This window comes from Drosophila ananassae, chromosome XR (assembly GCF_017639315.1).
Source record: "Drosophila ananassae strain 14024-0371.13 chromosome XR, ASM1763931v2, whole genome shotgun sequence".
Taxonomy (NCBI): domain Eukaryota; kingdom Metazoa; phylum Arthropoda; class Insecta; order Diptera; family Drosophilidae; genus Drosophila; species Drosophila ananassae.
Genome location: NC_057932.1, coordinates 16,586,102 through 16,608,204, shown reverse-complemented (window position 1 = coordinate 16,608,204; position 22,103 = coordinate 16,586,102). Strand labels below are relative to the sequence as shown.

Sequence of the window (22,103 nt, the reverse complement as noted above, 5' to 3'; positions counted from 1 at the left end):
ATGCCAGTTGACATGGCCCTTTACCACTAACCGGACGATCCAACGGGGGACGATACCTAGATACCTAAGGGGTATGTGTGTGTGGCAGTTAAACACATAACTGCAGCAAACAACAAGCTGAAATACCTGACAAGGGAATGGAGAAATGGCAAGAGCAGTAGCTGGTAGCTAGTAGCGGGAACTAAAAAGGATAAGGGAAGGATGTCGGGACAAAGCATAAATGCCAGGAGCTGTGTTTAAGCTCCTTGGGCTTGGACTCTATGGGGGAATTTTTGTGACAGATTCGACCAAACAGAGACCAAACCCCAACATGATGCGATGGAAAATGCAAGAGGAGTGGAGGAAGGGAGTGGGAAGGATAATAGGGAAACGGAAGGAAGGATACTGGACTCTGTTTGCTTTCTGGGGAGTTTAAGTCCCTAATTAATGAACTGCTTATGACACCGCTTGGTCACTTATTAATGAACTGCTACCAGCGAGCTCGGCTTTGGTCCTTTTTTTTTCTTCTTCTCCCAGGACACAAACAGGACACACTTTAGAAGCAAGTAATGCACCTACGCAGCATCCCTCCCATATATTTAAGCTGAAAAGTTTCTCATTTTTATGGTTTTCTATGAATTTCAGATTTTATGTTGAAACATATGGTCAAAACTTTAAATTAAAGGTGATTTGTTTAAATAAATAAATAATCAAAAAATGACAGGCTTTTCTAGAGAAAAAAAGTTTAAAGATAAAAAAAGTTTAAAAAAAATTAAAATAGTTATATATTTAAACCTTAAATTTTAAAATAAATAATAAATTTAAAAATAATTTTTAAATAATTTAAATAAATACTTCAACTCACATGCTCCACTGTACTTCGAAAAACATATTCGCATTAACTGTACTTTTATTTTTTCGCACTCGGTTTTTCAACAACGGTACTTTATATTGGGGACGCTTCTCTTTGAATGATGCTCCATACCTCTCCACGCCTCTCTCACCTAAACACACACGAAACCGCAACCACGACACGTATTTCACTTTATTTCAAGAGTTTAACTAAAACACTATATTTTAATTGATGAATCATTTAATTAGGGATTAAATAATTGTATTTTTTAATCACCAAAACTATTATTTGAGACATAATTACGGACGAACGATCTGAAAGATACAAACTAACTAAGAAGCTGAGAGCGGAAGACGGATGACACAGAAAGATGGGCACAAAATGGAGAGAGCCAAGGATCCAAACAGGATCCCAGTATTTGATCATGAGAGAGAAAGAGAGAGAGGGAGCTGGTGAGAGCAGGTGCTGAGAGAGAGTGGGCGCTGAGTGGGAGTGAATATTTTGGGTGAGAGGGGGGGATGAGGGGGAGTGCAGGTGCTGAAAGAGAGCACAATAAGATATAAAGATGGCCAAGGTAGGGAATATTTGCCAATTCTCTCAGTTCCTGGTTGTGAGGGGGGGATGAGGGGGAGTGGAGGTGCTGAGAGAGAGCACAATAAGATATAAAGATGTAGGGAAAAAAGTAGGGAATACTTGCCAATTCTCTCAGTTCCTGGTTGTGAGGGGGGGATGAGGGGGAGTGCAGGTGCTGAGAGAAAGCAAGATAAGATACAAATATGATCAAAGTAGGGAATATTTGCAAATTCTCTCTATTCGAAATAATCCACAATCTTTTTACATAATTTTTCTTTTAATAATTTCCCATCTTAATAATATTCGAATAAAACGCCTTTAATTCAACTTGAAATTAAACCATTTATTTAATAAAGATATTTGCATTAATCCTTTGGAAAATTGTGCAGGTCAAGACGTCCTTTTTAAATTGAATTCCTTTCGCTAGCTTTTGGCCGATTTCCATGCTCGGCACGCACGGTTTACAAAGTGCAACTAACTTGAAAAATTTAAATTTACTCTTTTTCCTCCCCCTACCCTATGCCGCTCCCCCACCCGTTGCTCGTCCTTTTACATTCTTTTTGTTTCCTTTTTGTGAGCGCGTTTTGCGGCACAAACAAATATTAAATTAACACTCAAACACACTTACACACGTTTACTGAAATAAATGGGTGAAAAAAAATTAAAAAAAAAAAAAAAAAGGAAAATGAAAAATACTAGAGCGCGCAGAAATTTTAGAGTTAAATTCAGGTCAGGGTTGCCAAGCGCCCGCGACGACGGCGATGATGATGGCAATGATGCCAGAGCAGCCACAGAAGTAGGAGCAGCAACAAAAACAACTAACGGTACACAATGTAAGGCAGACACACACACGTAGGGATATAAAGGATAACATTTTAGAAACTAAAAAAAATTAAATACTAAAAAAAATAGTTTTAAATGAAAAAGGCAACTCTATTCACTAAAAAATTAGCAATAAAATTTATATTAAAATTTGTATTTATTAATTTTTAATATTGTAACTAATATTTTAACCCCCATTGTACTGTTAACAGTGAAAGAGCAAGAGAAAGCACAGTAGAAAGGGAAAGCAATTTAGTTCAAAGGCATTTTCGAAGCATAAAAAAAAATTACAAAAAAAAAAAATGGAAAAACTGAAAGTGCAACCGAAAAACGCACAAAAAAATAATTCAGAGGGGAAAAGTGCAAGCGATAAAAATAAATAATGAAAAATAAAATAAGCGAGCAACAAAATTAAAAATTGATTAAATATGTATGGCGAGCATTAAGCTTTTAACTTAAATCTTTAATAATGGACTCTAAATAAATAATAAATGAGAGTCAGTCCAAAACTCGCTACGAAAGTTCTCACAAAAAACCAAAGACAATTAAATATTTAAAATATTTTCACAAAAATCACAACAAAAAAAGCGCACAATATTTTGACAGGACACAAAAACAAAGGATATAAGGGAAAAGGACATCGCACCCCGTCGCTCATAAAACCGTTATGACACTTGCTTAAAATTCAGTGAACTGCAGTGGCTTTATTTGAGTCACTGTGGCAGCTCACTTTTTCACAAGCTGTGACTTTTAATCACTATGTAAACAATAAAAAATGTAAACAATATAGACTGAACGAAAAAGTGGAGGAATTTATTCCTAAATATATTTTTTTGTTACATAAAATAACTTAAATTGTAAAGATAATTAATTTATAAAGATATGCCTTCTCATTAGGGCCATAAGGACATTTCCTGTGTAGGGGACTTTTTAGGGAAATTTAAGAAAAAATCTAAAAAATATTTTGTTTCCAGGTTTTGATGCAGATTGATGGAGAATCGTCCCACAAAGCTTTTAAGGTATTCCCCGCAAGGATCGGATGGAAAATGGCAGAGATATAGCTTTTCAATGGAGCCAAATAGGTATTCCCTACATTTTGAAGGGGACCCCCAGAAAATTTACGAAAAAATCTAAAAAATATTTTGGTCCCATGTTTTGATGCAGACTGGTGCAGAATCGTCCCAAAAAGCTTTTAAGATGTTCCCCGCAAGGATCGTATGGAAAATGGCAGAGATATAGCTTTCCAAAGAGGCCATATGGGTATTTCCTGTATTTTGAAGGGGACCCCAAGAAAATTTAAGAAAAAATCTGAAAAATATTTTGTTTCCAGGTTTTGATGCAGATTGATGGAGAATCGTCCCACGAAGCTTTTAAGATATTCCCCGCAAGGATCGTATGGAAAATGGCAGAGATATAGCTTTTCAATGGAGCCAAATAGGTATTCCCTACATTTTGAAGGGGACCCCCAGAAAATTTACGAAAAAATCTAAAAAATATTTTGGTCCCATGTTTTGATGCAGACTGGTGCAGAATCGTCCCAAAAAGCTTTTAAGATGTTCCCCGCAAGGATCGTATGGAAAATGGCAGAGATATAGCTTTCCAAAGAGGCCATATGGGTATTTCCTGTATTTTGAAGGGGACCCCCAGAAAATTTACGAAAAAATCTAAAAAATATTTTGGTCCCATGTTTTGATGCAGACTGGTGCAGAATCGTCCCAAAAAGCTTTTAAGGTATTCCCGCAAGGATCGGATGGAAAATGGCAGAGATATAGCTTTCCAATGGGGTCATATGGGTATTCCCTACATTTTGAAGGGGACCCCCCAAAAAATGTAAAAAAAATCTAAAAAATATTTTTTTTCCAGGTTTTGATGCAGATTGATGGAGAATCCTCCCACGAAGCTTTTAAGGTGTTCCCCGCAAGGATCGGATGGAAAATGGCAGAGATATAGCTTTTCAATGGAGCCAAATAGGTATTCCCTACATTTTGAAGGGGACCCCCAGAAAATTTACGAAAAAATCTAAAAAATATTTTGGTCCCATGTTTTGATGCAGACTGGTGCAGAATCGTCCCACGAAGCTTTTAAGATATTCCCCGCAAGGATCGGGTGGAAAATGGCAGAGATATAGCTTTCCAATGGGGTCATATGGGTATTTCCTGTATTTTGAAGGGGACCCCCAGAAAATTTAAGAAAAAATCTAAAAAATATTTTGTTTCCAGGTTTTGATGCAGATTGATGGGGAATCGTCCCACAAAGTTTTTAAGGTATTCCCCGCAAGGATCGGTTGGAAAATGGCAGAGATATGGATTTCCATTGGGGCCACCTGCATTTCTCCATATGTCCTGCATTTTTCAAGGATAACTCTGAGAAAACTTGTTTAAAATGAAATGAGCCATGTAAGTGTTAAATAAAAAGTAATAATATGTGTTTAGAAACAATTTTTTAAAATTAAATAAAAAGCGCCCTCCTCCTCGCTTCTCATAGGGCGCACTTATGCAAACCCATTATTTTTATTTAATTAAATTAATTTATTTTTTTAACTTATTATTTTATAGAAAATGATTCGAAAATGCGCTCTGTGTAGCCTTGCTTTAGTTTTTTATCAAATCAATAAAATCTGCATCCCTTTCCGTGCAAAATAAATACAAAATGATTTGCATATTTCTGTTGAATTTTGCGCATTTTTGTATTTGTGTCTGGCAGTGCCGTATCTCTTTCGACGGATGTCTGTCAACTAAGGTTCTTATTTCTTGCATGTTTGTGCATGCTCTGATTTTTGCATTTCTCTTTTCTCATGTATTTTTGCATGCAAATTAACTAGAAGTTTAAGCCATATTTTATATGAATATTATAAACAATTATTTGGGCACTTGCCACCAAGCTCTTTTGAGTCTTTATAATATAAACATTCCCACACTCGCATCTAGCACCCTAACGGAAGACCAAGCTTGAGAAATGAAATAAACAAATTCCCCCTATTGAGCCGGCCACGGCAAAAACAACATTAGACTAAACATCCGCTAGAATCACGCCACTGCGGCTCCCCTTTTTAAGCATCCGTATTGATACCCAAATTTTCCATGCTGATCACAGCAATCCCATTCGGGAAATTCTCTTCGGAATTCAATTCGTAATATACTTCGGGAAGATCCCGAACCAAGAAGGAAAAGAATCAGCTCAAGCCTGGTCAGTCGGAATCTAGCTTAGGTTAAGATATAATGCCTTGTTAGACTTAAGATCGGAATGAAACCTAATAAAGTTTAAATATATATTTTTTTAAAAGTTAAAACCCGTCGTGATTATAATTGGCGCCCAACGTGGGGCACGCGTTAATTAAAAATATCGATTAAAAAAAGATATTCGCGAGTGCCTCAAATAAAAATCATAGACCTGAAAAATAAAGGTTTCTATGTAAAAAAACTTATATCACGTACCGGTAATAACTAGAATAACCTCAACACCCAAAGTGGAATTTTTCAAGAAAAAAGTGACACAAAAGGAGAACAAAAACAAAATATACAAACTAAATAAATTTTGAACCACCAAAAAGTGAAAAATCAAACGAACTCAAAAAAGTGAAAAAAATTAACCCTCAACGCCCTAAGTGGAATTTTTTCAAGAAAAAAGTGACACAAAAGAGAACAAAAACAAAATATACAAATGAATAAATTTTGAACCACCAAAAAAGTAAAGAATCAAACGAACAAAGTGAAAAAATTAACTAAAATAAAATTACAAAAAAAAAAAAAAAAAAAAAAAAACACACAAACACAACAAACAACCCCGACAAACAAGAAGATAAAAAAGAAAAAGATTAAAAATAAAAAGTAAAAACTTAAACAAACTCGAAAAAAGTGAAAAAAAAATTAAATAAAATAAATTAAAAACCAAAAACCTATATTTAAAAAAAAAAAAACGGCAGAAGACCCCCCACTCAACGGAAAAAGGACTGGGAAGGAAGAAAAAAAAAAAAAAAAGCAATTTCATCAGAGGAACACCAAAAAAAAATCACAAACGTGAGATAGATTATTGTTTAGTTTTATAAAAAAAATAAATAATTAAAAATAAAAAACACATCAATGTAAATCCTATTTTACACACCGACACTATATTGAATTTATATGTAACCTTTTTTTTTTCCTCCTCTATTGTGTTTTTATAAATCCCCGTCTCAAAATATGTCTATATATATTTCATATAATATACCAATTATATACTAAATTAAATTCAAGAAAAAAATTGCCTGCTGTTTTGCTAAATAGTGATTAATACTGGAAGAATTAATAAACGCTTTAAGAAACTTTAAAATGACAGACTCAAACGGTCCATCTACTAGCCATAGCGCTAATTTAAGCCGACAAACACCTGAACAAACACTAACATCAGACCTAATTGTCCGATTGATAGCTAACAACCTAACACCACTACATGAGGAAATAAAAACGTTACGTTCTCTCTTGGATTCCAAATCCAATTTAGTGACCGAATTCCAAATCGAACAGATTGACGATACCATTCCATGCGACGAAACACTAGAAATAGTCAAATCCGTTCCCCAATTTTCTGGAAATTTAGACAATTACGTAGCTTGGCGAGAAGCCGCTGAAACAGCAATGGGACTCTATGTCCGCAAAAGTCGTCGGTACTTTGTAGCCCTAACCATTTTAAGAAACAAGATTGTAGGCAAAGCCAATGACGCTTTAACAAACCATGGAACCGTATTGAACTTTGACGCTATTTTGGCCAGACTCGATTTTGTCTTTAGCGACAAGAGGCCAATCCACATAATCGAACAAGAATTAAGCGTGCTGACACAAAACAGATTTTCTGTTATGGACTTTTATAATTTGGTTAACAAAAAGTTAACCCTCTTAATAAATAAAACCATAATGACGTACGGAAAAGAAAATCCAATAACTACAGAAGCAAACCTCAGACATAGACAAAATGCCTTGAGGGTATTCATAACTGGCCTAAACGGCCCAATTTCTGGCATGTTATTTTCCCTAAATCCTCCAGACTTACCAAACGCTCTAGCTAGAGTTCAAGAAATGGAGAGCAATCATATGAGGGCACAGTTCGCTTATCGTTTTAGCGCACCTCAGCGCCGTTATAACGATAACCAACGAAACCAAAACGAACCATATTATAGATCTGATGGTCAGAATCAGGGCAATCAATTGCGCCTGAACAGAACCAACGACAATTACAAAAATTATAACGGACAAAATCCCAATTATCAGCATAACAATAGAAGTTCTCCTCAGAATAATAATAATTCCCAAAATAAAAATAACCCCCAAAATAGTAATAGCTACCAAAACCATAATAGCTATCAACACAATAACACTCGGTATAATCCCTATCCAAGTTATAATACTTGGACTCAAAGGAATAATACATACCAAAACAGAAGCGAACCTATGGAAGTGGACTCCAGCATCCAAATCCAAAATAAAAATAGTAACCAAGTATTCCCAAATGGTGAACAATACCAAACTACAAATAGCCTCCAATATAATTCATTCCAACAACCAGAACAGGCAGTTAAACGCGCACAAATTGAGTCATCTGCTCAACCTAGAAACAAACAAATGCGCATAAATAATATCAAAGAGGAACATTTTTTAGGAGAAGAATAGGTCTGCCACACATATTACGATTTGACAAAAAAATTAATAAAAAACTTAATGTTATGATAGATACAGGAGCCACAGCCTGTTACATAAAAAAAGGTACCTACCAAAACGGGATAGAATTGCCCATTTACAAAAGAGTATCCACGGTTAATGGATACTCAACAATAAAAAAATGCCACTACATAACAATTTTTCAAACAAAACAAATTTTTTACGAAATAGAGGGCCTAAAGGCAGACTTATTAATAGGATACAATTTACTAAAAAAGATAGGAGCAGTCATTGACACGAACAATGACACACTAAAATGTAAGGGAAAAATCGAAAAATTGCACTATGATGAAAAAATAAATTTATTAGAACTAAACAAAGAAACAACCATACTTCCACTAAAAAAATATATATTAGACAAATATTTTAACTACGAAAATTTGTCAAGCAAGAATTCACTTAGCATAAAAAGTTTGGGATATATAAGCCCCAAACACGCCGTCGACGCTCATTCCGACATATACACTTTAGAGTACTCAGGGTCCAAAAACTCTGTCAGCGATATTTCCGAAAATTATAAATGCAACAGTTTGGGGTACATACAACCCGAACACGCCGTCGATGTTCAATCCGACACACACAATTCGAAACACTTAAGTTCTAAGAGCACCATCAGCGATACTTCTGACAATTTCAAATCTAATAGTTTGGGTTATATAAAACCCAAACACGCCGTCGATGTTCATTCCGACACAAGAAATTTGGAATACTCAGGTTCCAAATGCACCAAAAGTCAGATTTCCGACAACTACCCCTCAAGTGGTTCAGGGTACTCAGACACTGAACACGATGCCGATGTAAAATCCGATTCAAACGATATAAAGAATATAGATAACACGGCCGAAAATATTTTTGGCATAAACAATGTAAAAAACAATATAGACGAAACCGATACAGAAAACTACATTGAACTAATAATAAGCACAATAAAAAAAGTACATTCAGAAATAAATACAAATTTACCATTCCGGACGGACGTTCGCTGTGAAATAGACACAATAAACGATAAACCGATTTACTCAAGGCAATACCCATACTCACAAGCAGTAAACGAATTTGTTAATCAAGAAATACAACGAATGATTAATGATGAAATCATTAGACCCAGCAAAAGTCCTTATAACTCACCCGTAATTGTAGTATCAAAAAAAGGTACTAATGAAGATGGCACCCCTAAACATAGATTATGCATCGATTTCAGGAAACTAAACCTTAGCACGATTCCAGATAGATACCCCATGCAAGATCCGACAGTCATTTTATCAAATCTAGGAAAAGCTAAATACTTTAGTACTATAGACTTAGAATCAGGTTTCCACCAAATTTTGATGAAAGAATCAGACGTAGAAAAAACTTCATTTTCAATTAACAACGGAAAGTACGAATTCATTAGAATGCCATTCGGGTTAACAAACGCACCTCGAATCTTCCAGAGGGCAATGGATGATATACTTCGAGAACATGTTGGTAAATTCTGCCATGTCTACATGGATGACATAATTGTTTTCTCTCACTCCCTCGAACAACATTTCAAAGACCTAAATTCAATCATTAATATTTTACATAAAGCCAATATGAAAATATCATTAGAAAAATCTCAATTTTTTAAATTAGAAACTTCATTTTTAGGATATGTAGTAGCGCAAAACGTTATTAAAACCGATCCTCAAAAAATAGACACCATATCGAATTACCCAATTCCCAAAAATATCAGAGAGCTGCGTAGCTTCCTGGGTCTCACTGGGTATTATAGAAAATTTGTAAAAAACTATGCAACCATTGCCAAACCCCTGACTAGATTATTAGAAGGTTCCAATGGAAAAATATCCAAGAGGATGTCAAAAAATGTTTTAATTACTCTTGACGAGACTGCAATACAGGCATTTAATGAACTCAAAGAACACCTAATTTGCCAAATAGAACTGGTCCAACCAGACTATTCAAAACAATTTACATTAACAACTGACGCATCCGACGTAGCCATAGGAGCAGTACTTTCTCAGGACGGATACCCAATCACTTTTATATCAAAAACCCTTAACAAAACTGAAAGAAATTACGCGACTAACAAAAAAGAACTTTTAGCAATAGTATGGGCATTAAAAAACCTAAGAAACTATTTGTACGGAGTATCAGGAATTGAAATACATACAGACCATCAATCACTCTCATACGCAATTTCGGATAAAAACCCAAATGTGGAATTAAAACGATGGTTCAATTACATAGAAAGCTTCAGGCCAAAAATTTTGTATAAACCGGGTACTACCAATGTAGTAGCAGACGCACTGTCCCGAATTGAAATAAATAATATTACAGAAGATGAAGACGTAGAATCCACGGATTACGGAACCCAACACTCAGCCGAAAGTAGCTTTAGTAACATTATAGGCGAAACAAAAAAACCACTTAATCAATTTAAACAACAACTTTTAATAGCAAAGGGAAAATTCACAATTCATGAACAGATAAATGTATTTGAAAATAAACGTCATATTATTGAATATGATCAACCAGAAAACTTAGTTACAGTCCTTAAAGAATATCTACAACCCAATATTAATACAGGGATTCATTGTACTCCTGAAGTGTTGTATGAAATTCAAGTTCAATTAAAAAATAACTTCATTAATAAATTCGTATATACAAAAAGTTTTGTTGTAGACATAACAAATAATGACGATAAAGCAATAATTATAGAGGAAACACACTGTAGAGCGCACCGAGGATTAGATGAAAATTATAAACAAATAACCAGATTATACTATTGGCCGAATCTGTACAAAAAATTAAAAGAATATATAACAAATTGTGAAATTTGTAATACGAACAAATATAATAGAAACCCGACTCAAATACCTATTGGAGAAGCCCCCATTCCAAAAATAGAAGGCCAACACTTACATATTGACATTTTTTACGCGCAAAATCTAACCTTCTTAACTTGCATTGATGCCTATTCCAAATACCTCGTTGTAAAAGAAATTACTAACAAAAAAAATATCGATATAAAAGTCTATGAAATACTTCAAACATTTCCCCAAGTTAAAACGATTATGACAGATAACGAACCTAGCTTTACATCAGCACAATTTAAATCCTTCCTACAGCGTTCTGGTATTTCAATCCATTACGCAGACCCCAGACATAGCCTTTCGAATGGACAAGTTGAAAGAGCCCATTCAACCCTAACTGAGATAGCTCGTTGTATTAAAGATGAGTACCGTCTCCTAGAATATTCCGAAGTTATTATAAGAGCAGCAAAAAGCTACAATATGACAATTCATTCAGTAACAAATCAAAAACCATACGACATTTTATTCAACAAAATAGATCACAGTGACTTACCATTAAAACTACAAACAGCACAAACTAAAATGTTAGATTATCATAATAAAAATAAATTAGATAAAAATTATCATGTAGGAGAAGTAGTATACGAGAAAATACACGGAGAAAGAAACAAATTAGGTCCCAGATTTAAAAAACAAGTCGTTCAGGAAAATTTACCCAATAAAGTAATCATTAATAATAGGAAACGAGTTATTCATAAAGACAACATTAAATAAGCCATATTTTACAGAAAATGGAAATACCATTTATCATCACCATTTTGATAATCACTTGCCACTCCGAAATAATCGACTACACTAACAACGAATACCTACTACTGAAGAATGAAAACGAGGTATTGACGTATGACTCATTCGAGGACCTCTTTCATATCACAAACCTAAGTTTTTACAAAGAAATAATTAGAATAGAAGATAAAAATACTAACAACAGCAACTCAGATTCAGACTGGGACATTTCCCAAAATCTAAACATTATTAAAATTCTTATGTCCCAATTAATACCATCAAGAAATAAAAGGGGCATTAACGAATTGGGCACAGCATGGAAATGGCTAGCAGGTACACCAGACCATGACGACTTAATAAGAATAGAAAACAAAATTAACGAACTGACAGAAAACAATAACAAACAATTCACAATAAATTCACGTATATTTCAAGAAGTCCAACTTATGACCAAAATTCTTAACACAATCGTTGTTAACAAAGAAACAAAAGTAAGACAACACCGACTACAATTAATTACACTTGATATCCAAAATTTAATCGATACAATCACCTTAGCAAAAATAGACATTTTTAATACGAAAATACTAAACGAACAAGATATTAAAGAAATATTTAGACACGAAAATAAACCAGTTGTACTATCAGATCTGTTAGACATCTCCACTTTTAAAATAATAAAAAACCAAGACCTACTTATAATATACATAAAATACCCAATTATAAACAATATCTGTAGCTTGTACACATCAAGGGCAATTGCCCAAAATAATGGAAAATTAATAATAGACGATAAGACAGCATACTGTAATGGAAAATTCTATAAAATAACAAACTTTAAAAAAGAAATATTCAATAACTATTGTAAACTCTCAAACGAGAGCTCGTGTTTTATAAATCTCTTAAATGGAAAAAAGGCAAACTGTTCAAAAATACGAGAAAAAAATAAACAATTTGAAAATTTAGATGAAGGCGCTATTCTCCTCACTGGAGAAAATATTGTAAACGAAACAAAACTAAATGGCGCATTTTTGATTTTATTTAATGAAAGCATAATTATCAATAATATAAAATACATCAACGAAAAACAGAAAATGTTGGATTATATATCACAGTATAAATACAATAATTATATAATAACAGATTACATATTTTCCAACGATTCCGAACTAAGTTTAGACAACATAAGCATTATAAACCCGTTTGTAAAAATAGGAAATACAAAAATATCCCTTGAACTCATATTATTAATTGTAATACTTATCCTTTGTGCCATATATAAATCACGTAAAATAATATTCAAAATGCTAAAACAAATTCAATTAAAACGAACCAATATTGAACAAGAAATAGAAATTCCAAAAAACGAAACCACTGCAGAATCCATTGCAGAAGTTGAATCTGAAAGAAATATTGAAATAACATTTGCCGAACTTAATAATAAAATCACCTCCCTCACCGCACAATTGTAATGAATCGGGACGATTCATCTTAGGAGGGGGAGAATTAACTAGAAGTTTAAGCCATATTTTATATGAATATTATAAACAATTATTTGGGCACTTGCCACCAAGCTCTTTTGAGTCTTTATAATATAAACATTCCCACACTCGCATCTAGCACCCTAACGGAAGACCAAGCTTGAGAAATGAAATAAACAAATTCCCCCTATTGAGCCGGCCACGGCAAAAACAACATTAGACTAAACATCCGCTAGAATCACGCCACTGCGGCTCCCCTTTTTAAGCATCCGTATTGATACCCAAATTTTCCATGCTGATCACAGCAATCCCATTCGGGAAATTCTCTTCGGAATTCAATTCGTAATATACTTCGGGAAGATCCCGAACCAAGAAGGAAAAGAATCAGCTCAAGCCTGGTCAGTCGGAATCTAGCTTAGGTTAAGATATAATGCCTTGTTAGACTTAAGATCGGAATGAAACCTAATAAAGTTTAAATATATATTTTTTTAAAAGTTAAAACCCGTCGTGATTATAATTTGCATTTTCTTGCATGCTTATATTTTGTTGCTGTTTCTTTCATACTTTCTGGCAAGTCAACTTGAACAGATTTACTGTCAATGGCCCAAAGCAACAAACCACCCAGTCGTGCCTGGCGCTCGCCAAACGCGCATCCCGCGGTAGGAAATGGGAGTGCGCGGCGCACTCCCATCTGCGGAAAACCATCATTCCGATTTACATTGGCGTGGCCGCTTTTCTCACCCAGCGGAGCGAGCATCAATATGCTTGGCGATCGGAAAAAGAAGGCGGTTCTCCCCTACCCGCAAGCTTACCGGCTAGGGGAGATCGGCGTGAAATCTCACCCAGGGAAATTCTGGTTGAAAAAAAATTTCCCTTGCTTTTTGCTTTGCTTTTGGTTTTTGTTTTTGTTTTTCCCAACCTGCCCATTGATTTTTACTAAATTCGAAATGCGTTGTTTGTCATATTTATTTATTATTAATTATATTTATTATTTATTAATCTTAATACATAAAACTGAAAAGATAAAAAAAAGAAATAAAAAAAAGCTAAAAATAAATAAATAATAAAAACAAATAAGATTCTTACAAATAAAGATATTGAGACGTCCAAATTTCTAGTACAGCCAGAACTGAAAATATTTGTTTAATGAAATAACGTTTATTCATTATTATCAACACAATAAAATATAAATAATTGAATGAACGGAGCAGTAAACTTACCATTTCACAATAATAAACCAATGCGACTCACTATGAACAACCCTATGTGACCGTTTCGATTTGGGTTGATTTAGCATAAAAACGCTGCACAAAACGCACACTAATTACGCGGGATTATTTTTTTGCTGCCCTCAGTTAAAGTAAAAAATAAATTCCTTATATGAATAATATTTTTCATTAAATATTGAGCTATGTTTAAATTTTGCACTTCAATAAAATTATTATAGAACATAAATTGGTAAACTTAAATAATATACGTTGAATTGTTCATGAAATAATTTTTTCTAGGTTAAAAGTCCCACGCATAAATTTTTCTAAGTCCCAAGCGAGACGAAAATTTTCTAAGTCCAGTTTTTTGAGAGCGAAATCTATGTTGAGAGAACAAATTCCCTCTCTCAACTCGGGGTGGGTGAGAACAAGGTACGAAAGATGCCTGCCGGAATGCACCGAAACGCTGCTAGCACCGAAAAGTCCGACTGGGCAGGCTCATATCTATGTATGTAGTACCGCCCCCCCTCCTCCTACCCATTTGGCATTTGGTGTGAAGAAAGAGAGGAGAGGAAGAGAGAGAGAAAAACCCTTCAATGCTTTTTGGCTGCTGTTTGTTTGAAGCTCCTCTTCTTCTATTTTTTTTTTTTTTTTTGCTTTGTTTTTGTGCGCCTTTTAAGTGGCAACTACTTTGCACCTCTCGGCGGTTCACACGCACCTGCCACACCTCAGCCACCTAACGGTGGGTAACCAGCTCCCGGCCTCCTTCCCTCTCCCTCTCCTACATTTTTCTTGCACGTCCATTCATGTCTGACTGTCTGTGGGGCTGTCTCTTTCTAGTCAAGTGTTTTGGCCTTGGGTTGGTATTTCTCTTTTTTTTTTTTTTGGAAAATCTCTTTTTTTTTTCCACCTTGGCACACATGTTACACCTAAGAGGCCACCTACCAGCACACCACACTGCGTATACGCAATTTATGTAATCAAAAACGAAGTAGGAAAAGGGGGTGGGTTGTGGCATAAAAATTAAAATAAATAAATTATGTTTGCGAAAGTTTTGGGGTTGAAACTGAAAATGCCATTCAAAAAATTGTTAACAAGCTTATTCAGAAAATAAATTACAAAAACTTTACCACCCACCCCCTCTAAAAAAAAATTATATGAATATAAAATTTGGAAAAAACTAAAACCAATTTATATTTAAAATAGATTTTTGTTTAAGGGAAAAGGGTTAAGAAAATTGATGAAAATACTCCTTTTCCGACCGGAGACCAGTATTTTGCAATTATTTGCACGCCAAATTGCAAACAAATTTATATAAATTATGGCCTATAATTTGCAGGGAGAGGGGCTAAGTGGAAGGGGGGTTAAGGGGGACCTACGATTTATGGTATAAAATTAAATTTTGCGGCTTTTTAATCAACAGAAATCAAATGCAGGGCAACAATGTGTACGAGTTATGATTTATTCCAGCCCGCATTTAATTTTTACTCCCAACTACATTATTATTTTTATTTCTTTTAACCCCCTAAAATATATTAAAATTAAATCGTAATGTGGAAAATGGTTATTTTTTTAAATTAATTTAAAAAAAAAATAGAGATTGAGGGAAGCAACCATCCATATATCAGAGGGGCATGTGGCGGGTTAATGTGCGTGCGGGTGCTGCAATCAGGGGGTTAACCCCTACACCGAAGCGGGGGGCGGCGAGCGGCAGAGGCAGGGGCAGAGGCAGAGGCAGCTGTGGCGGTGGCACCCCAAATTGATGCATGTGCAGCAGCACGTTCCGGCAATGCCACTAAATCCCCTCTAGGACAACAGGCGACAGGCGGAAAGCCACAAAAAGGGGCGTGGCAGCTGCCAAGGATGGCGCACGGACCAAGTGGCGGGGGGGTGGGCGGTGAGGCGAGTTCAGTGTCAGTTTGGTTTGGTTCGGTTCGGTTTATTTGAAAAAGCAGCATCGATATGTTATTTGCATGTGTCCAAAAAGGGGGTGGCGCGGGGGCGGGGACTAGTATGTTGTGCAAGGTGGTTGAAAGGGGGCGTGGGGAGTAGGGGTTGGGGGGTGGGGAGGTACAACCCAAGCAAATCCCATGGCAACTTTTTGCCACGCGAAACTTTCTCAGGCAAGTTTATGCATGAATAAAGTGAAAAGCTGCAGGCAAACACATGTGCACTGAGAGAAAATATTTGACAAAAAAAATGTATATATATATTAAATATTTAACTAACTTAAAAAATTAAATAAAACAAGATACAAAAAAATTCATTATTAATATAATTATTTTATAATAATAATTTATTTTTTACCAAATAATTTTTATTTATTTTAAAACCAATACCCTAAAACTTCTATATTTTGTCATATGATTCAAATTATTTAATCCAGAACATAATTTATTATTTTTTTCAGTGTAAACCATCGCCTAGACTTATACAGATGCCATTGCAGAAACAGAAACAGTTGCCACTGCAATATAACTGAAAAAAGTCATTTCGTGTTCTACCCAGTCGCGCATAATCCGGCGAAAAGTTGCCTTTTATTTAGTACAGACATGACAACATATGTTGGCCAACTTCAAATTCACATTAGGCGGCTTGTTTGGCAATCTGGCAGACGGCCAAAACACCATTTAATACCAACTTTCTTTTGTGGCAACTACAAAAATTCAAATGCCCGCCATTGTTTAAATTAGTGATGGCACTGGAAGTCCCGTTAAGGATGGGCAAGGATTCTAATCAGAATTCAGTTATGAACTGGTTCTTCGCTGGATCTAATTTAAAATTTAAATTTTTTTTTAACATTTTATTACTAAAAATAAAAGTAATGGTATTAAAAATAAAATATTAATTTAAAATATATAATTTAACTATTTTATTTTTTACATTAATATGTAATAAGCAAAATATTTAGTGAGTTAAATTATTTAATATAAAATGTAAACTATTATTTTTAATTATTTAATTATATATTTAATTAGAAAAAACAACTAGTTCCAACAGAAAAGAACTAGCAGCACAGCTGGTGCGATATTTTATCGCCGCGCGCGATGCGGTCACACTATTCCACATCACATGCACACATACCATCGTGCTCTCCGCTCGCAAGCACACACACATACACACGCACACACACACGCAAGGTGCGAGTACGAAAACAATTATTTTCCACATCGCTCCCATAGCGCTCGCTAACGAAACGAATCGCTGGCGATAAGTGGATTGGATCGCACATTAGAACGATGTCAGCGGCTGGCAGATCGGACGACGATCCCGGCCAGAATCCGGCCGTGGACCTAACGCCGGATCCGGTCCCATCCACGCCTCCGGTGGCCGAAATCGCCGCCTCCAGTGTGAGTGTTTTCTGCCTATTCTCCCTCATCCCCCCCTCTCTCTCTCTCTCTCTCTTCAGTTCTACCGATTTGTACGATTTGTATTTTTTTTTTTTTTTTGCTGACGACGACGGAAGACACGTCAACTTCTCGGCAACATTGTTGTTTACATTCTGGGCTACACTGGCCAGCATGGAGCCAGTGGGTCTCTGGGGGTCTGGCCCTGGACGGGTGCTCTGCCCTCGCAGGATGTGCTGGACAGGAAGAAGCTGTAGGACTCGGAATCAGTTAGAAGCTCGCCTGCACTAGCCAGCAGGTTTCTGGTCCAGTTGGCAGTTCTTTTGTGGAGTTTTTTTATCTTAAATTTTACGTTTCTTATCTTGGAGGAACTTTTGTTTCAAAAATATTGTATTTAAAGTCGGAAAAGTGTTAGATTTTTGTACTGTACTGTGTATTATACTAGCCTACAAGGTTCTGAAAGGCCTACTCCTAAAAACTGTCTAGAAAGTCAGTTATAATAGTTTCTGATCCAATTCTGAGTCTGACAAATCTTAGTGTTTTGTATTATAACTTTAGAAAGTATTCTTTTATGATTTAAGTCAAAAATAGGGGCTCTAAACTATTCTATTTAAGAAATATTAAGAGTTGTACTAGCCTACAAGGTTCTAATAGCCCTACTCTTTCCAGAGAGTATCTTGGAAGTCAATAATTATAATTATCTATAATAGTTTTAGATCTAATTCCAGTTTCTAGACTATTTAATAGAGAACTCTTCTTAGTTACACTATCCCACAAGTGTTATCCTACTCTTGAACTCTCTAGAAACCCCTCCTAGTCTAAAAAACCACCAGGAAGTCATAAAGAAACCAACCCACAACACTCCGCTTATCTTGAACCGTAAAAAGTACGAATTTCTTGGATTTAAGCTTTCGAGCTATCGGGTTTATGATTCAGAACTATTATTTATGTTGTTATGATGTCTCCAAGTTAGAAAGAATCGTCAAAAAAGAGTTCCTAGAGCCCTAAACATAGGATTCAGGCTCAAAAGTACCGACTATCATGCAGTTTCAATAAAAATCCCACCTAATTTCCCTTTAATTTCCCTCCAACATCTTGCAGATACGTTCCGGACTGGCTGAATTGGAACTACGATCATCGCAGGTCCTGCAGCGACTGGAGAATGTGAAGATATCGACGACCCCGGAGGAGGGAAGCCCCTCGACGGAGAGCAAGGAGAACCATGAGAAGGCCACGGATGACTACTTACTGCCGGCGGAGAACCGAGTACCCTCGGATATCCTCAAGTCGCTGGAGCAACTCGTCTCCTACACGGACAGCGACGATGATCCGGAGTTTCCACTGCCCGCTCTGGACGATGTCTCCCACCTGGCCCTGATATCGCACAGCATTGTGGCCTATTTGTCCCACTTGGATCGCCAGCAGCTGCTCCGGGTGACGAATAGCATCTCGGGTGATGCCACCCGGTGGCTGGGAACATTGTTTCACTTCAATAATCCCGCCAGTAGCTTTCACGCCGACAACGCGGATGCAGTGCTGAGGACAGTCCGGCTGGCGATTGTGGCCAGGTGTCCAGGATACTTAGAGGGCGGAATACCGGCCCTGGCCCAGCCCACGTTCTATATATCGGAGAACACGACGCCCGTGAGGCTGCAGTACGCCTGCCGGCAGTTGGGCATCCCCCTGGATGCCATTAAGATCATACCGGAGAACAGCCAGTTCGGAACGATGGACATCGGGCTGCTGCAGAAGCAGATCCAGCTGGATGTGGCGGCCAATAGGACGCCCCTGCTGGTGGTGGCCGACATCGGGGCCTCGCTCTGCGGCTACATCGACAATCTGATCCGGCTGCGGGATGTGTGCAAGGCGAGCAACATGTGGCTCCATGCCAGTGGCCACGGCCTGGCCGCCCTGGTCTGTGCCCAGTATCCGGGCCATGTGGAGGATGTCCTGCACTCGATGGCCCTGAATTTGGGCAGCTGGCTGGGTGTGCCCAGTCTGCCCATAGTCCTGCTGCACCGTCCGCTCCAGAACAGCGCACTGAGTGCCTTCGAATCCGATCCGATCCTCTCCAGGCGCCTGAACTCACTGTCCCTGTGGACGAGCCTCCAGGCGCTCGGACGGAAGGCGATTGCCGAGCGCCTGCACGTCGCCTTCCAGACCTGCAGCATCCTGTTCGAGATCGCGTCCAAGTGCGAGGGCATCCGAGTACTGAGCCATACGCCGGGCGCCCAAACCGGCGCCTCGCTGTCGGACATCATCCAGAGCCCCTTCGATGTCCAGGCGCTGTTCGATGCCGCCGCTCCCGTGGTGGCCTATCAGTTTGATGGCAGCACCACCATTCCACTGGGGGGCAGCGGCTCCTCCTCCGCCGCCGCCGCCGCCGCAGCTGCCGCGGTTGCCGACCGTGATGTGGTGGATGGATTGAAGCCACTGGAAAAGGTCAACAATGCTTCCTACTTCGATCGCCTCAACTCCTGGCTAGGCCAGATCTTGCAGCGCGATTGTCCCAATGTGAGTATCCTCCAGAGTCGAGAGTCCATATCCTCTAAGTCCTCTTCCCTTCCAGTTCGATTTCGAGGTCATTGAACATCCAACGCACGGCAGTTGCATCCGCTACTGCCCCTTGGAACTGGGCCTGGGAGAGCAGCCGCCCAGCTCCGAGAACCTGGAGAGCTTCGCCCAGAGCCTGGAGGCCCATGTGGACATCCTTCGGGCCACCATCAAGCACAAGGCGCGCTTCATTCATCTGGTGGAGCGCAGCGATGTCCTGCGGCTCGTCCCCTTGCCGGAATGGGCCGGCATGGGCGGTGTCCGGTTTGTCCCCGAGGGCTGGGAGTCCCTCCTCACCGACCAGGCCAAAACGGAGCTGAACAAGCTCAACATCGACCTGGTGGAGGCCCTCAAGTCCACGGATAATGCCTTCTCCCTGGGCGAGGGCACTGACGGGCTGATTTGTGTGCGATTCGGAATGGTTACCCACGAAACGGAGGTGGAGGAGCTCCTGGACCTGGTGGTCACTGTCGGCAAGAGCGTCCAGGAGAACTCCAGGGTGTTGGACACCATGTCGGAGATTGTCAAGAAGGTATGTTACCTAATCTTGTCTAGAAATAATAATTACAAGCCATTGCTTTCTCAGGGGATTGAGGCCGTCACTGCCGACTTGCAACGGGAATCTGAGGAGAAGCTGTGGCAGGAGGGCATCCTGCGACATGTGCCCGTGGTCGGCAGGGTCTTCAACTGGTGGTCGCCGCCCGCCAAGGAGTCGGGCATCAAGGGCCGTAGCCTAAATCTTACCCAGGGCGTGGTCGAGAGCACCGAGAACATATACAAGTGAGGGTTTCCGGATTTTTATTCTCAAAAAAAAAATATAAAAATTATGCTTTTTCCAAATCAGATACCACATGCAGATGACCGGAGCCACTGCCCATCAATTGCCGGCGAATCGATCGCCACCCACGCCCATGGTTCAGACGCCCGTTGGAGCACCGACCACACCCCCCGTCTTTCCCAAAGTGGAGCCCGAGGGCGTCAGCAGTAGCACCACCACCATCCCAGCCACTCCAACGACGGAAGGGGCGGGTGAGACGGCAGCTGCCGAGGTGGCTCCTCCACCACCTGCCACCCAGAACCATGTGGATCATGCTCGAACGGTCAGCCAGAGCAGTGGAGCATCCTCGAATGTCCCGGAACTGGTGCCAGCTAACAGTGCAATTAACAATAATTAAAAAAAACATTAAAAAAATCAATTAAAATGCAAAGGCACACGCAGCAATGGATTTCAGAGCGGGAGAGGCCTTAAAAAAAAAACACAAAAACACTTAGGAAGCAGTCAGAAAATATTAAAATTAAATATCAAAATAACAACAATGCTGATATTAAAAAATGTAACAGGCTTAGCTAAAAAAAAGGCTTCATTTCGAAAACTTTCCCTTAAAAAAATGATAAGAAAAATAAGAATTCCAAAGAATTGAATGATGATGACCAGAAAAAAATCCAATATAATTGCTTTTACGTATTTATATATATATACCTGTATTTCCATACCCACGATGATGATCTTTATATATATATCTCCACATTATATTATATAATTTTACCTTATATACCTTATATATGCCCCCATTATTGTTGTTGTTGTCTCTGAGCCCCGAAAACACACACTGAAAAAGAAAATTAGCTTGAAAATAGCTTATATACATATATATATATTATTTTTTTAATTTTTAAATAATATTTTATTTTATTATATTTTATCTCTTATGTATTTATTGTTCAGAATGCAAGTACCTTTGAGAAAGATATATATATATATATATATATAAATATTTTAAGCAATTGTTCCATGTTCAATTGTGCAAAGCAATAAATTGCATTATTCTAATTTTTTTTAGAAGCTAAGATAAAAAAAAAACAAAAATATATAAATATTAAAATTAAATATTAAAAGGTATATATTTATTATACAACAAAAAAAGTAATAGAAACTGCTGCTGTAAGAATAAAAACAAAAAACTGCACAAATTATAATAAAAAATAGAAAAACAAGCATTAAAAATAAAATGTAAA

The 22,103-nt window shown here is 37.6% G+C and overlaps 2 protein-coding genes across 2 annotated transcripts in view; one reads left to right on the top strand and one right to left on the bottom strand.

The window, feature by feature from the left end:
* The window catches only part of LOC6505104 (acetylcholine receptor subunit alpha-like), a 178,216-nt gene extending 176,976 nt beyond the window's left edge, over positions 1 to 1,240 (bottom strand). The window contains exon 1 of the mRNA XM_044717432.1: positions 845 to 1,240. The gene's annotated coding sequence lies outside the window, so the exon portion shown is untranslated. The remainder of the gene's footprint in view (positions 1 to 844) is intronic.
* A 16,009-nt stretch (positions 1,241 to 17,249) lies between these two features.
* Positions 17,250 to 21,638, top strand: LOC6505157 (pyridoxal-dependent decarboxylase domain-containing protein 1). The gene is made up of 5 exons (XM_001965419.4): positions 17,250 to 17,537; positions 18,636 to 20,048; positions 20,104 to 20,619; positions 20,674 to 20,867; positions 20,932 to 21,638. Exons 1-5 carry the CDS (start codon positions 17,427 to 17,429, stop codon positions 21,260 to 21,262), a joined length of 2,565 nt encoding a protein of 854 aa, XP_001965455.1. The 5' UTR covers positions 17,250 to 17,426; the 3' UTR covers positions 21,263 to 21,638.
* Positions 21,639 to 22,103: the final 465 nt, after the last annotated feature.

What these genes read in the sequence shown, in the direction of transcription:
- LOC6505157 (XM_001965419.4), top strand. Translation starts at nt 17,427, where the DNA reads ATGTCAGCGGCTGGCAGATCGGACGACGATCCCGGCCAGAATCCGGCC. An exon ending in TGCAGCGCGATTGTCCCAAT is followed by an intron (nt 20,049 to 20,103) that starts GTGAGTATCCTC and finishes CTTCCCTTCCAG; the next exon opens with TTCGATTTCGAGGTCATTGA. An exon ending in TGTCGGAGATTGTCAAGAAG is followed by an intron (nt 20,620 to 20,673) that starts GTATGTTACCTA and finishes TTGCTTTCTCAG; the next exon opens with GGGATTGAGGCCGTCACTGC.